This window comes from Lacerta agilis, chromosome 11 (assembly GCF_009819535.1).
Source record: "Lacerta agilis isolate rLacAgi1 chromosome 11, rLacAgi1.pri, whole genome shotgun sequence".
In the NCBI taxonomy this organism is placed as follows: domain Eukaryota; kingdom Metazoa; phylum Chordata; class Lepidosauria; order Squamata; family Lacertidae; genus Lacerta; species Lacerta agilis.
In genome coordinates, this window is record NC_046322.1 from 54,921,796 (window position 1) to 54,938,838 (window position 17,043).

General features: G+C 39.8%; 1 protein-coding gene across 3 annotated transcripts in view; it reads left to right on the plus strand.

Annotated features, from left to right (window-relative positions):
- AGTPBP1 (ATP/GTP binding protein 1) overlaps positions 1-7,591 on the plus strand; it is a 55,733-nt gene extending 48,142 nt beyond the window's left edge. For 2 of the 3 annotated variants that reach the window (XM_033164836.1, XM_033164837.1), the window contains 5 exons: positions 9-138; positions 1,974-2,105; positions 3,371-3,547; positions 4,639-4,793; positions 6,866-7,591. In XM_033164836.1, the coding sequence (XP_033020727.1) occupies positions 9-138; positions 1,974-2,105; positions 3,371-3,547; positions 4,639-4,793; positions 6,866-7,043 (772 nt within the window). In that variant the 3' untranslated portion in view covers positions 7,044-7,591. Of the gene's footprint in view, positions 1-8; positions 141-1,973; positions 2,106-3,370; positions 3,548-4,638; positions 4,794-6,865 lie in introns of those variants that run through there. The other variant, XM_033164838.1, reaches the window with a different exon arrangement.
- The last annotated feature ends 9,452 nt before the right edge of the window (positions 7,592-17,043 follow it).

Consider the following 17,043-nt stretch of genomic DNA (forward strand, 5'->3'; position numbering starts at 1 on the left):
TCCTGTAGTCATCGCTGTTCTTTAAGTGGGGAGGACTTGAACAGACAATGGCAAAACCCCAACCTAGATCTGCACCCCACAATTTATCATGCCAAAGGCCTGCTGCAGTACTTGGCTACTATAAAACGTTTGCCCCTGGTAAGTGTTCGTATCCGTGTGCTCGCCCAGTTCACTCCACTGAAGTAAAAGCATCAGAAAATGCCCCCCCCCCCAAATGAGAAATCTGTGAGGGAACTCTTTTGACAGATGTTTCTCAGAAACGTCTACTATTCTACCTCCGCAGATCCCATGCTCTGCTTTTAAATGTGGTCAGTATTAATAGCAGCCACAGACAGATGAGACTCTTCATGTGGTTTTCTGTAGATCAGGAGTGACTAACTGTTGTTGGTCCAACGGCCATATTGACGCTTTGCCACCCCCGCAGGCCACATGCCAGTAGTGTGTGCGGCCATTGTGTGTGCATGCACGCATGCACATACATAGACATGCAGGTGCACAGTACTGTTTGCTATGCATAGGTCATTCTAAAAGGTAAAGGTAACGGACCTCTGACAGTTAAGTCCAGTCATGAACGACTCTGGGGTTGCGGCGCTCATCTCGCTTTACTGGCCGAGAGCCAACGTTTGTCCGCAGACAGTTTTTCCGGGTCATGTGGCCAGCATGACTAAGCCGCTTCTGGCGAAACCAGAGCAGCACACGGAAATGCCGTTTACCTTCCTGCCAGAGCGGTACCTATTTATCTACTTACACTGGCATGCTTTCAAACTGCTAGGTTGGCTGGGACCGAGCAACGGGAGCTCACCCCGTCGCAGGGATTCGAACCGCCAGCCTTCTGATCGGCAAGCCCTAGGCTCAGTGGATAAGACCACAGCGCCACCCGTGTCGCAACATAGGTCATTCTAGGCAACATAAAAAGCAGCATTTATCCCTACTCCAGCATTGGATATGTTTGGAAATGTTGCATTTCCCTCTTAAAAAGCAAGCAGGTTTTATCCCAAATCTTAGTGTTGTGGTGTTTCATGCTAAGATCAAAGGTCTCTCCATCTGCTCTTTAGAGAAAATCTTTGAAGAGCAGACAGAGGAAATTAGACTTCCGCACACCAGGATGTTTGTATGTGAATGGAGGCAGAATGTTGGTGAAAAGGGAAAGACGTGAATCCTTCTGTTACGTTTCGTTGGACCTAATTTTCGTTCTTCCTTTTTTATGTAGTTGAACCATCTGAGAGAATGTAAAGAGGTTTTGGACTATTTCTCAGGATCTGTTACTTGATTTCATTGTTATGTAAAATGACTTTTTAAAAATACTTAATTCCATTTCATTCATTACTCTTTTTGTTATGTTTCCTTCTCTCTTTTTTAAACCAAAGTTCTAAGCCAAACTTCGCGCTTTTGTCCTCGTTCATATGTAACAGTCCTGATCTGATAAAGCCCTGTGTGCTCTTTCTTAGTCCTTCCCTGTTGCACAACCAAACTGGGAATCTGTGACTAAGAGTTCCCGATTAAAAGCAGGATCTGATTCTGGTTTCATATCCTCATTTGGAGGGAACATTTTAGAAACAATTTTCCCAGTTCAAGCATCATAAGAAACTGGTTTAAGAAACAGATAGATTAACTGAAGCTGCTTGTGTGAGGGAAGGCAGGAGCCTACAATTAGCTCCTGAGCCAATAAACCATAGTTTATTAGTCTAGGATCATTACACCAGAATGTGGCCTTTGACTCCTTGAAGAAATGGGATTCATTACAGAGTAATAAAAGACAGCACAGAAATTGAACAAACGGTATTTAATTGATGAGCTGGAATATTTGTTAAAATATCTCTGCCCCCAATTAATTGATATTGTTATAATTTGGCTATTATTGGGGAATATTTGAAAACGAATAAAAATTATTTACAAAAAAAGACAATATCTCGGCCCTACAGATACAAGAAAGTTGCATCTTTTATAACTTTTGAAAACTTCATTTCTCATAGGTTTTTTGTGATTATCATGGTCATTCTCGCAAGAAAAACGTGTTTATGTATGGCTGCAGCATCAAGGAAACCATGTGGCATACTAATCTTAGTGCTGCTTCTTGTGATGTGGTTGAAGACCTTGGCTATAGGGTGAGTTGTTTCTTTAAAAATCCAAACAAGGCCACAACAGATTCATAATTTCTATTTCTATTTTTTTTTTGTCTAATCCTCAAGTAATAATATTGCTAGTAGTATTTTGCCCAGAGGAGAGCCATTGAAATTGAAAGACCTTAAGTTAGTCATATCCACAAATTCCAGTGGGTCCACTCAATGAGTTTTGACTAACATGAATACAACCCACTGTTTTGGAAAATTTAACTATCTGGTTTTTAATTAGTGAAGTGAACATAAAACAGCTTCCTTTAAAAAACAGTAAAATTTCATGTAAGAAACTATTAAAACATTGGGGATAGATAGATAAATATTCTATATATCGTTGATATGCATCATATGTACATATATTTTAATTAATTTTCCGTGTCTCTTCATTCTACGGCTATAGCCTAAAGCCCCAATAATATATTATTAGTGTACTAAGGAGAATGCTTTAATAAAGTTTTATGATGAACAGCAGAATTATACAGTAAAGGATAATAGAAGTATATTTATAATACAGTTGTAGAAGAATTGGCAAGCCAGATCCTCAACAGTTTGGACAAGTCTCATGAGGCTAGAAGCTCCTTCCCCTCCATTCTGCATCTGGTATCACTGCAGTGGGATATAAAATCACAACCTGCACATGCTGGGTTGTATCTCATACTGCTGTTCCTCTCACATAGTGGACTTCCATTTGGTTGTACAAATTCTGTAAATAGGGAATGCCCTGCTGTTTATTTTATTTTATTTTTTAAATAGCTGGGTAGTATTCTCATGAGTGGCCACTACATCACAAAAGTTCCTCTCATTTTTTGTGTAGTTTTCCTTGACTCTGGCTACTTTTAGGCAAACGGTGAGAACTTTTTTTATTCTGCCAAGTCTTTGTGGTGTAACAATTTTTCTGCTAACCATCCTGCTGTTTTATTACGGTAGTTTTCTGTGTTTGTATTGGTATTTTAAGTGGAGCTTTTTGCTGCTGTTGTATTTTGTGTTGTTATAATTAAATATTTGTTAACTGCCCTGGACTCACTTTTGGGGGTGGGGTATAAATTGGTTGAAATAAATTATTGGAATGCATACTTCTTCTATCCTTAATTTTTTATTTATTTGCATCTAAATAACATGTAGCCTGAAATTCACAGAACTTCAAGTCCAGTTATATACTTTTTCACATATTGAAAGTGGACCAATTAATGCACTTTTTAAATATTCAGTGGTTTAACAGTTTCAGACTGCTGTTAAATACTTCCTTCCTCTAGACTCTTCCAAAGATTCTGAGTCAGACAGCGCCAGCATTCTGCATGAGCAGCTGCAGTTTTGTGGTAGAAAAGTCCAAGGAATCTACAGCACGTGTTGTTGTTTGGAGAGAAATAGGTGTTCAGAGGAGTTACACCATGGAAAGCACATTATGTGGGTGTGACCAGGGGAAGTACAAGGTAAGAAATAAAACTGAATTGCATCTGTATATTTAATGAGTATGAAAAAGTAATCTTGTGCATTGCCTGAATTCTCTTTAGAGGAACACTCTGAAATATGTATTATCTAAGGGCCAAACCACATATTAGGGTAAACAAACCTAAAAAAAATATATTATTCAGCCTGGCCACTTTCTTTAAAAAGGGGGGGGGGTGGAAGGGAAAAATATGTCAGGTATCAATCTCGGACATGCCACTGATCTGGATTGTGCAAAGGTTTTCTGCCAAAAACCGCCCCTAACCATGCCTGTAATTTGTCCCTGAATGTGCTTTGCAGTTAGCAATACCTTTGGGGGTTAATAGCAGAGGAGATTTTAAAGCAAAAAAATAAGCCAGAAGCATGTTCAGAATGGTGTCCCGCGACTGCTTTTACTCCAAAATAAAGTGGCCAGTTTAGCATACTTTTTTTTAAAATTAAAATAATGCTTTATTGAGTTTTTGAAAGATTTACAAAGAAAGAAAAACATAAAAATACATTCATATGTACATAAAAATGCGTGTAAAATGAAAACGAAGACAACCTGTGCCGCGCCCCCCCCCCCCCCCGGTGTTGACTTCCAGCCTTTCTGTTATTGCAGTTTATGCTAACTGTATCTTTTTTGTATACCTGATTTTATCATTCCTCCTTTCTTAAGTTTACTCTTTGAGCCCACTTATACAGTTGTTAGAAGATTGGCTGTTTCCACTATATTTCCTATATAGTTTTTAAAAGATTCCCAATCTTTTTCTACTGCCTTACCTGTCACTCCTTTAACTTCTCCTATTTTCCTAGCCATATTCTGATATCCTATTAATTTTATTTATAAAATAAAATAAAGTTTAGCATACTTTTTGAATGGCATGTTTATCATAGCTTGTACTCTGGACCCCAAACACATCTTATAAAAGATATAAACTTTGGGGATCATCCAGTTTTGCATTTGTTGCTTTAATACTTTAATTAGCTTGTCTTGCATCTCTTCATAAGACAAACTGTGCCAGGAGTTATTTTCAGCTATAGCATCAGACATAATTAAACTAACCACTCAGTGAATATGTCGTTCTCTAATTAGGGCTTACAAATTGGGACACGTGAACTTGAAGAGATGGGAGCCAAGTTCTGTTCTGGTTTATTGCGTTTGAAAAGGTTGACATCGCCACTAGAATACAACCTGCCATCTACGCTCTTTGACATTGAAAATGAATTGATTGAATCCAAAGTGACAAGGTAGTATGAGCTTAACATGTTGTTGTACTAAATGTTTATTTGTTTCAGAATACTTAAATTGCACTTATGAAGTTGTTTTCAAGAGATTCTTACAATAAAAAACACCATTCAAATCTGGTAACAGGAAGAGAGATACCATAGTGACTTTTTGGTTTATGCAGCTAACATTTCCTCCTTTCGTCCTTGCCCTTCCTGGTGTTGCCCCTCTGCCTCCACCTATGAGACAGCAGACATCACTGATGATCTAAGAGACAAGGGATAGTGGATGGAGCAGCTGGGTCTCATCCAGTCCATGATGGAGGCAAGTCTTCTCTTGCCAGGCAGCCGTTCTCAGTGATGTCCTCTAGATAAAATAATAATATGAAATAGTTGGAGGCGGGGAATTTAAAATGAAATAACTACAGCAGAAGGCAGATTTTAGTGCAAATTTGTGGGGGGGGGAGGGAATGTCTGTAACACAGATTGAGAAAAAAAGCATTGTTTCCAACACGCATCCAAACTAGTTTTTCTATGTGTGCATGTAAAGAACACTCTGCATCCGTAACCTGGGTTGCTGAATCTAGATCAGGATCTCTGTGTAAAGAACACAAAATTTCAGACAGACATTTTGTAGTATGCACCGAACTATGGCTTTCTCAGCTCTTTAATCATTTTAACACCTAAAATGAAAGGACCAGCTTCCTTTCAGAGGTAAGTTACAAATTATCTTCGTTGGATAGCTTTTGAGATTGATTTTTGGTAGAGTCCAGTGCCACATTTCACTGTTAGAATTGATAGCGCGCAAATATTCTCATGGCCTGGGAAATGGTGAGATTTCCCTTTTGTCTTCAGACATGTGAGGACGCTTCCCTTTTCCCACTGTCTGTGGTTTCGCTCACCTCCTTCAATTGCTTTAAAGCTTTTTGTTGTGCTGTCACAGTGAAGTGATGCACTGTTTTCATTTCTCTTGTCTTTGTGTGGTGCACTTTAATAGGTTTTATATGAAAGTTGACCTGACTTGCTCTGCAAAAAATGTTTTGTAGGGGGGAGGAAACCCTTCTGTCACATGGGAAAGGTAAAGCTTCAGTGAAGAAACTTGTCTTGTAGAAAATGTCCTCCTGATTGAATCTCCAAAACCTGTTTCCTTAGGAGACCACATTGATACCCATTGCTTATTTTTCTTTACTTGACTGCATTTTAATAAAAATACATTGAAATCTCAGTTAATCTTGGAATAACTTTGTTATAAACACTAGCCTCAGTTATGTTGCTGTAGAAATTACTTTTCTGTTTTTAGTTTGTCATTTCGTTCTGTGGCTCTGACAAACTAGTTGGTGCAGTTCAGCATGCTGTGAAAGGGACAGTTATCCAATGTATAAAAATTCCCTATTCTGATGTCTGCCTAAAAATGTGCTGATGGAGGAGCAGGGAGGCATGACTAGCCCCCACATCCCCATCACTGCTGGCTGCAGCCTCAGATTCTTCACATCTCCAGCTGGATGTGCTTGGAATCCTTCCTGCAATCAGGAGCCCTGATCCACACAGACCTCTCAGTTCCCAGGAGGCATCAAGAAAATATGCAAGAATCCTCCTTCAGACCTTCCTTTCAGTGCGCAACGTCAGAGGTGGAGCCACCGGGGCTGATACAGGCAGAGAGGATAGAGAGAATGCATAATATTATTGCATATGGCCTTTTGCCACATTTTTCTAGGTCTATGTGTTGCGTGTTTTGAAAATTCAGAGTTCAGAATGCTTTGTTAAGAGAAAATCTTTAATAAAAAGCACAATAAAAAGAATGCTTTGTTAGTATAAGATAAGATTCATATTTACTGATGAAGGGCTTAGTAAGACACTATTATTGTTATTGTTACTGCCAATTTTGGGGAGAATGTTAATGCATCTCCTATATAACATTTGGCACTCAATGATAGAATGAATGGTTATAGTTACCATGTTATTGGCCCAGAGCCTCTTGGTCACATTTTAGAAAAACTAATTAGTTTTTTTATTGCATTAAATATGTTTATGCTGGGAAGCTGCTTCAGTTGAGTATAATAGACGATAAGCCTACTCTCCTGGTGTTCTTGCTGCAGCCCCACTACGTACGTTCTGGAAGAAGATGAGCCTCGCTTTCTTGAAGAAGTGGATTATAGTGCAGAGAGCAATGATGAGCCAGATGTTGAGTTGGCAAATAATGCTGGTGACTATGAGCCCAGTCTCCAAGAAGAAGGACATTCTGACTCTGAAATTTCAAGGACGCATTTGCCTTGAGACATCCTTGGAGCACAAAGAAGAAATTAAATACTCTGGATTGATTATGGAAGATGGACACGGAGGGGTATTTAAACCTGAGATATTGCTCAAGCAAATTAACTGCAGTCAGTCCAGTTCAAAAACAATAAATGTCTCTGGCTTTTAAATGAGTTGACACTTGCTTTATTTAAAGAATTTAGTTCTTCTCCTGAGCACTGAGCTTTATCACTTGATTGCCTGTTAAATATTGTTGCATGGCTATTTGTGTTCATCCCTATAATTACCAAAAAAATTAAGTAAGAGGTTATTGGTGTGTCAGAAGGCAGCAGCTACACCTTATTCCTTATGATGCTGACTTCTGAGCTGGTTTCTGAAATTCACATAAACAGAGCTTTGTTGGTTTTGTGTGTGTTTGTGCTGACATTTCCCCCTCCATATTTTGCTGTTTGTGTTTAACACAGTGCAGGGCTCGCTCTGCAGTAGTTTGTTTTGCACTTAACTGAGAAAGAAAACGGATGTACCGAGTGATGTATATCTTGAGCCTTAAATAAAATGTGATAACATGATTTTGCTATCTGAATATCTAATTCAGAAAATATTTGTGTTTTGCACAGTAATTCCTTTTGTCAGGCAAAGGCTTTGATAGTCTTTACAAACACATCAGTCTATGTCTGTACTATACCACTTCATACAACAAGTAGGAGCTCATATGGTTGCAAACTTCTCCATATAAAAACAGTTACTGAGCATAGGAAATCACCATGGAAAACAGGCAGGAGTCTGTTCTTCATGGCATAGCATTCTATGTGCAGCAATTTGGTGTTTTTAAAAAAATGGAGGAGCTTTCTGTCACATGCCTCTCCCCCACTTGTAGACTGAATGGTATAGTCCAGACATACAGTTGCCATCTCACCTGCTTTGTATGAGAACTAAGCCTTCCAGGAGTTATATATATATTTATATATACATTCATAATCTTCCTCCTGAAGTAAATATGAAACAAGGGGGAAAACCTGTTTTATTAGTAAGTGTAAACATTAATTGTATGTATATTTAGTGACAGGTACCAATAACAACAGTTTAGTGATTTATGGTTGTATTCAGTTAAATCATCCCATTCATGAAAAGACTTCCCCGCCCTCTCTTCTCCCTGTGGCGCCCCCCCCTCCCAAAATATGCAGGTTTGGAAGAACCCACAGAACAGATTTAGAGGGCGTACAGGGAAGAGGGTAAGGTACGCTGGGAAAGAGGAGGTCCTTGTACAAATGGGGCTATGTTGCTGGATACATGCCTTAGACCTGCCCCCCCCCCATTTAACATGCACATAGCTAAAATAAATTGTGTGTGCCCTGGATGCATCACTTGTACTTCTCAGTTCTGCACATGTACTAGAGGGATAGTGGTGCCCATTTCGAATGGAGTTTCCATATGCATGTTTGTTGTACCACTAGAATTCAGTGTGATTCAGAGAAAATTGAAATGAGAATTGAAAATGTTTAAATGTGGTACTTAAATATGCAGATGCCCTAGATGCTCAAATTTTCATTTCGTCTTGGGTATACCTAATTATAGCTGCTGTTTCTCTCCCACCCCACCCCTTACTTTCTTGAGATTGTAGATCAAATCACGATGCAAAATTGGCACCAAGACATGAATACTGAGAGGGCAGATCTCCACGTGTTACTTCCCCATTGCATCTTCCTAGATAAAACACACCTGTTCACCCTCACAAACACCTATCTGGTTTGGGGGGGCATTAGAAATGGAGCTGGGTTGCATTTTTATTTATTTTTATTTTTATTTTGGTTTTTTTGCAAATTAAACCAGCTGCTTGTTGGTCCAGAGGAACTGGTTTAATTTTGTAACTGGTCCTTCACTTACTAAGGAAACTTCCGAAAAGAAATAACATAATCAAAGCATTCTTTTGCGCGTGTTTCTCAAATGATCTTTTTTAAAAAAACGCTTGGACGTGTTTCACATTGTAAGGTAAAATGAAAAAAATTATGAAATGCTTTAAACAGAAATATTTCAGAACCAAGAATTAGTATTGTAGTTCAAAACCAGTACTGTGGTACCTCAGGTTACATACACTTCAGGTTACATAATCTGCTAGCCCAGAAATAACACTTCAGGTTAAGAACTTTGCTTCAGGATAAGAACAGAAATCATGCTCTTGCAGCACAGTGGCAGTGGGAGGTCCCATTAGCTAAAGTGGTGCTTCAGGTTAAGAACAGTTTCAGGTTAAGAATGGACCTCCAGAACAAATTAAGTACATAACCAGAGGTACCACTGTATAAATATTAAGGGCCCAACCTACCACTTTTGCTACACTTTGCAGCATTGCAGGATGCTGTGCCAATACTGTTCCCTGGGACCCAGGTATACAGAAATACTCTCCTACTGGTGATACTACATTTCTGGCTGGGGGGATGGGGCATGCAATGACTCCTCCTGGCGGCAGTAACATCCTCACAACCAGACTCCAGCATTCCCTTCTCCTCAACAGATGTTTGAGGAGCTAACACTCAACCAGTATCTGTTGCTCTGTGGTTCAGTAAAACTGTGCATCAGAACCTTGACCCATCCCTTTTGTGACTTATAGAAGTGGTGGGGGGGATATATTGCCATAAACATAAATGAGAATTAATTGATTCTGTACCTATTTGCTGTTTGCACTGTCCTAACAAGCAACTTGTTGTGAACATGGGGTTTTATAAATTGCGTTGGCATAACAAGCAGTACTTCATTTCTTTTCCCCATCTCCTTAATCTATGAGGATTTAACAATCTTGCAGGCAATCTGTGAATGTTATGGAATAAATCCCTGTGTTTTTAAAAGCCCTTTAACCCAATTTTGATTTTACAAAGTGACTTTTGATGCAAGCTAGAAATGGTGCAAGTATATAGATTTGGGTTGTACTTCCCTATTAACTTTTGAGGACTTCCTGAATTTAAGAGAGAAAATTGTGTATCTTTCCAGTAATACATTTTAATGAATGCTGGAATCTTCCTTTTAAAGTATTGTACCTCTCAGGCAAAGGTTGCCATTTGTGCCAATTTTCAGATGTTAGTATCTTGTGAAATACTACACTTCTCTTAGCTGACAAAAGGCAGCAAATACCGGTACTCAAATTAGGCTGTCAAAACAAAAACATTTGTAGAAAAGTCAGGAAGCCCAGATTTTAAAATAATTATTCAATGTAATGCTGTAATGATAAATTGTGGCAATATTATTGTGCATGTCCCTGCAGATATATTATTTATCAAGTAAGTGTATAATAAATAAAAAAATACTATCATCTGGTTTCAGTACAATTTTTTGCTGGGTGGAGTGTGTGAAGAATCTTTAAAGTGGGAAAGTCTGGGCATGTTTTAAAATACATTGTGCAGATTACTAGTGTTCTTGCTACTAAGACATTTTTGTAATTCTGTTAAACTCGAAAAGCAGTGAATCTGATGCATTTCAAATTCTGCTTCATGTCAACATGAATATACAGTAGTTTTCTTGTCAATGCATGTGTTTAAAATGGGTATCCTATAAGCAGGAACAAGTCTACCTAAGTGGTCTACTGCTATAGATGTGGTAACTGTTCCCTCTTCTATGTATCTGCATATACCATGCAGAGAGAAAATAACCCTAAATATCCATGCATTTCCAAAATTTAAAGGCACCTTCATTGCCATTGCTTGTTGGGCTCCCCCCCCCCCATTGCCTGTAGCATTTTAGACATTATTCCATTAATATATGAAATACTGATCTCTTCAGCTTGATAAATCTATTTCAAAATTAATAGATGGATAGAACCCTTGCACTATACTCACTGAATTGGATACAAATATATAAATAAACAGTGAAAAATGAACAGGTCATCAAAAATGCCTTTGGTATTCAACAAAAAAGAAAGAAAAGCTTTTTTGTACAAATATATGAAATAGATGAGCTCCATTGTATTTTGTGTTGAAACATTACAGACATTTCTTCTGCTTAATGAGTTAGTTATGCTCATCTTTAATGCAAAAATAATATTTTCTTCTCCTTTCCTCTCTGTTTTCATTTGTCCTGCATTTTGTGTATTGTTATGGTTTCACTTGAAAATGGGCCTTTGCTTGATACTTTAAACAATATTTGAAGTTAACCATCAGTGCTTAAAGTTTTACATTACTGACTGTTCAATAACAGTAAAAATTTGGGGAAGGACATTGTGAATTAAGCACCCAAAGATGAATTTTCTTTGTTTTCACAATCCTTTTGTCATTAGAGCTCTGAAACTGATGCAAAAGAATTGCAGAAGCCCAAGGTTAGAGGGAATCTATTAATGTAAGAAATAAAAACTGTCCCTCTGGCCTCCCACAAAGCAATTTTCCCCCTCTAGAGTCTAATGCAGGGGCCCCCAAAGTAAGGCCCGGGGGCTGGATCCGGCCCAATCGCCTTCTAAATCCAGCCCGCGGACGGTCTGGGAATCAGCGTGTTTTTACATGAGTGGAATGTGTCCTTTTATTTAAAATGCATCTCTGGGTTATTTGTGGGGCCTGCCTGGTGTTTTTACATGAGTAGAATGTGTTTTAATTTAAAATGCATCTCTGGATTATTTGTGGGGCATAGGACTTCGTTCATTTTTTTTTTTCAAAATATAGTCCGGCCCCCCACAAGGTCTGAGGGACAGTGGACCGGCCCCCTGCTGAAAAAGTTTGCTGACCCCTGGTCTAGTGGAATAGCCATTCACTGCTGGCTCCACAATGTGCATTTTTGGTTTTAGATCAGATTTTTCTCAGGCTCTCACTCGTCTCATTATGATATTTGCCTGCCTAAGGCTACAATCCTATACGTATTTACGTGGGAATATGTCTCGTGGGATTTACTTCTGTACAGACAATTACAGCACTGCACTGTAAGCTAGTATTTTCTTCATTCCAATATATCATGTAAGGTCATGGCCGCTCTTGGCCTACCCTATTTCTCATGACCACTTTTGCCTAGAACACGCGAGGGAGCAGGGAGGAAGAAAACTCTCGACAAAATCATCTTTAATAGCTCTGTGGTCAATCATGAGACCAAGTCTGTAAAGAGTCAGAACATTGTTTTTCGTAGAATGAAGACGACAATCATTTTGGGATCAGTTGGGATAATTTCTCACATGCTGCTATAGTTCTGGTGGTGTAGTCCCAGCCATTCAGCAGCAGTGTGTACCTGTGTGTTACCTGAAAGAGTCTTGCCTGAACCCGGACCTGCTTGTGAGGGAATCTTGTTCCATATTCTTATTTTTTAATTCTTAAAGGACATGTGTAGTCTGGTGCTGGGCAAGAGGGAGAGCACACATTTTTCAAAGAAGGAAGTGTTCTTATTAGAGTTGCTGTTGTTAATTTTAATTTTATTTTTATTTTCCCTTGAGGCATACAGAAGCAATTCACAATATAGTAACATATATAAAACAGTTACATATATGAAAACAGTTAAAGTGACGATTGCATATATAAAAACAATTTTAGAAAGCAATTATAAATAGAAAAACAGTTCTTGAATGTGGTGATTGCATATTTATATACATCACTTTTAAAAAGCAATTATAAATATAAAAAACAGTTCTTGAATAACAGCCCTGTTCAAAGAAAACAGTAATCTTTCATTATTTTTTATGTGGTTCTTTTTCTCGGGCTACAGGGCTGCTTGTGTGGTAAGACAAGGTGGTACACCTTGTGTGGTAAGACAAGGTGGTACGCTCATCTGAAAAAGGAAAAAAAGCCTTTTAAAACTTCAAATCTAGGGCTCGGGGAGAGGGATGTTCTTTTGCTGTCAGAGATACCACAGGCCCTGTCAAATAGCTTCCAATAATAGTAGCATTGCTTGAGTCGCTGAGTGAGACAGGGTTTGGGTTATGACAGGACATAGTCAACGAGTTTGCATGTGACAGAATTGTCACCCACTCCTAATGCACATTATTGCAAGACAAAAGTGGTTCTAAATCTCTAGAAAATGTAACTTGAAAAAAGAGACATTGCACATGCTTTTGGAAACCAAGAAATCACGTTTAAAAAAATAAAATATCTGAAGTGTATTATGACTTTAACCTGAAGACTTTTCTGCAGTTGTGTACTGGTGTGTCTCCTACTCTAGGTGGCAGTAGCCTCCCGTCTGTTGCTTCACATCAGCAAAATTCTGCTTTTCTGAAGAGAACAGAGTGTAGCAGGCAGTTCTAATGAAATGGAGATCCACGTTATCCAGGTTGCCAAATCCCTACCCCAAAAATGCCTAATTATGAGAGAAGCCATACCTCCCAAATCCTCTCTGTCCGGCAGCAGTTTAGATGCACCCTTAAAGGTGGCTGAGCTGACAGCACAATCCTGTAAATGCCTTCTCAGAAGCAAGTCCCACTGACTTCAGTGGGGCTTACTCCCAGGTAAGTTGGTATAGGACTTCAGGCTCGTTTGGAGCATTCATGTCATCCTTTCATTTAGAAAATTATAATGTGATTCAGTTCAAAGATTAATAATACGTAAAGTACGAACTGGAATATTTTCTCAGTAGGCATTCCTCTATCATCATAGCAGCCTTGCTCATCTGTATCATACAACTCCCAAACCAAATTGTAAGGTTTTGATTACTTGTAACTGATACCTGGAACGAAAACTAACAGCACAGGACGTGTTCTGCACAGTAAGTGAGTTCAGTAAGTCTATATAACCGATAAAACAACAAATCCGGATTCAGCTGAGGTGTTGCAGCAGTATATCGTCGTACAGCAGAAATTTCCTACAGCAATGAGAATTCCACAGGATTTAGCTAGAAAGCATTGGAGACTTACTGTTATGCCTGTTAGATCTATTTGCTTCTAAGTATGCAAGCAGAACAGGCTCCTAACGCAGGCAGCGCTACCATTACTTGCAAAATGGAACCCCACGTCCCTTCCCAATCTCCAGAGCTGCTCCCAATCCAGCTGCTACATGTGGACATAGTTGGATTGGGATCTCTGTCTTTTTCTGGGGTAGAGGGCACTTTCCGAGCTGCCGTGTTTTCCATGTGTTGGATGTACTAAACAGGTATGCTTACGTTACACTTTTTGGGGGACACCAATCTAAGACGTGTGTATATTCCGAGGCATTTTAATTCATGTAACGCCTACTGAACGCTTTTAACCGGCCGCTTCATATGATGATCAACACTCTGGTTTTATTGTACATTTTAGTGTTTTCTATGACAGATATTTATTTGCTTATTGTTCACCGCCCTGTAATCTACTGGATGAAGAATGGTGCGCAACTGTTTTCAATAGAACGCCGAAACAAATGTTCTGTGCCTTACTAACAGCTTTGAACATGTGTCTGCTGACTGCTGATGGTTCAGAAAAGGAAGATCCCAGTGGGACATTGTCTGGGGCAGAGGAGACGTTTTGGATTCTAGAGAATTCCTTGTTCTTCTTTCTGCGGTTTCCGGTTCTTTCCCTTTTTGCTGCTGCCAGCTCAGCTTCCTACTTTTGTGGTTATGTCGCCACAGTCCTTCCTAAAATTAGATTGGACTGCCTGAGCCTTAGACTAACGCTGTGCACACTTTCTGCAAAATAAATCTTGAATACATCTCAGAGGGCTTAAAGGTAAAGGTAAAGGTACCCCTGACCATTGGGTCCAGTCGCGGATGACTCTGAGGTTGCGGCACTCATCTCACTCTATAGGCCGAGGGAGCCGGCGTTTGTCCGCAGACAGCTTCCGGATCATGTGGCCAGCATGACAAAGCTGCTTCTGGCGAACCAGAGCAGCGCACGGAAACACCATTTACCTTCCGCCAGAGCAGTACCTATTTATCTTCTTGCACTTTGACGTGCTTTCGAACTGCTAGGTGGGCAGGAACTGGGACTGAACAACAGGAGCTCACCCCACTGCGGGGATTTGAACTGCCGACCTTCCGATCGGCAAGCCCTAAGCTCAATGGTTTAGACCACAGCGCCACCTGTGTCCCTCTCAGAGGGCTTACCTCTGAGCAAACATGCTTAGGAGTGAGCTGTAAATGACCTGGGGACATGATCCAAATAGGGATGAGAAAATGGACACACCTCTGTTGGGCTCATCAAATGATGAAGGAGCTCATCAAATGCTACCAAATTCAGCCCCATTGGAAGCCAAGCTATTCAGTAACAGTATAACTCCCAGCCCACCCTTATCATTACTATATTGCTGTGGAAGGAGATAGAGAGGTTCAATACTGATAAAACATGGGTTGATTTGGGATCATGCTTTAAAGCCTAATTAGGGTTGCCAGGTGTCCACTATTTGAGTGGACTGTCCACTTTTTCACATTATGTTCACTATTTTTTTCCCACAAAATAGTGTACATTTTTTTATTCAAAAGCTTTATGATGAAATGGTATTTTAATACGTATTAAAATGTTTGTAAGAAAATATATAATTTAATTTTAAAAAACCCCTCCCCGATTGTCCGCTATTTTTTGGAAGCAGACCTGGCAACCCTAAGCCTAATCCTGAGGTAAAATATTTCACACAGGGCCCAGTTTAGGCTGGATGTGGTGGCAACTTTTGGGGAATCTTTAAAGGGCAGCAAATTGTCAATTATTTAAAGTATTCCATTAATTGTTACTAGCAAAAATTCAAGTTTTATCACGTATAATCAGTTGACTCAGAAAAATCAGTAGGACAATTATGAGTGGGATCTCATACAGGAAATAAGCCCCACCCAGGGCTGCCCAAAATATATTTTTTTATTTGAAAAGGGGACAGAGGAAAGAGAGAGTGGGGGATATTTAGGAAGGCAGAAAGAAGTTATAGAAAATTTGGAAGGTAGGAGAAGTGACAGAAGCAGCAGCGTCCTTCTCACCCCTTCAAAACTATAGCTTGGCCACTGCCAGGGGGCCACCATATTCCCCCATAATGCCTCACTTGTAACAGCACATGGAGTGGAAGCATGATAGCTTTCTGGATTGCTGATAGCAGGGCTGACACATGTCCCTGATGACAGAAATAATGTCTGACACAAGAGCAAGCAGGGACAGGTCACCCCCACATGTCCGAGTAAGCACTCGAGCACTGAAAACCTCTCTTCCCCCATCCCACAAGACCTGTGATAGCTGTGTCTCAAAGCAGCGATACATGGAACATCATAAGATAAGCATACCATATTGTGGGTATTGCCAATATGCCAATTTAGGAACCGAATGGACTTTATTTCCTGACCATCCATTGGACTTTAATTTCTCTTGATATGTTCTGTTTGCATGATATGTTGGTCTATGTTGGAGAGCCAGTGTGGTGTAGTGGTTAAGAGAAGTAGACTCGTAATCTGGGGAACCGGGTTCGTGTCTCCGCTCCTCCACATGCAGCTGCTGAGTGACCTTGGGCTAGTCACACTTTGAAGTCTCTCAGCCTCACTCACCTCACAGAGTGTTTGTTGTGGGGGGAAGGAAAAGAAAGGAGAATGTTAGCCGCTTTGAGACTCCTTCAGGTAGTGAAAAATGGGATATCAAATCCAAACTCCTCCTCCTCCTCCTCTTCTTCTTCTTCTTCTTCTTCTTCTTCTTCTTCTTCTTCTTCTTCTTCTTCTTCTTCTTCTATGGAATTACACTTTATGAGATATTATATATTGAATTGTGTTTGAAATAGAAGTTACATAGTCAAAAACAGCCTGTTACGTTGTGTGTGTTGTTACCAGTGTCTCACACTGAATGCAACTGCCATATAGTAAGGAATTGGAAAATAAATAAATAAATAGCTGTTATAATATATACAGTACATTGGTACCTCCGGTTGCGGATGGAATCCGTTACAGAGCTCCGGTCGGATCCTGAGGTTTCCACAACTGAAGGTGGCTGTTCTGCGCATCCTTCCATGTTTGCCGCTTTTGCAGCACGAAGTTTACGTTCCCCGTGGGTAACGTAAGCCGAGGTTCTACTGTATATGAGAATGTCTTGCTCCCCTGAAGAAACCACTGGAGACTGACGTTCAACCCCATTTTCATGACCTATGAATGGGGTTGTGGGAGCAGGTGGTAATTTCAGCTCAACAATAAGATTCCCATC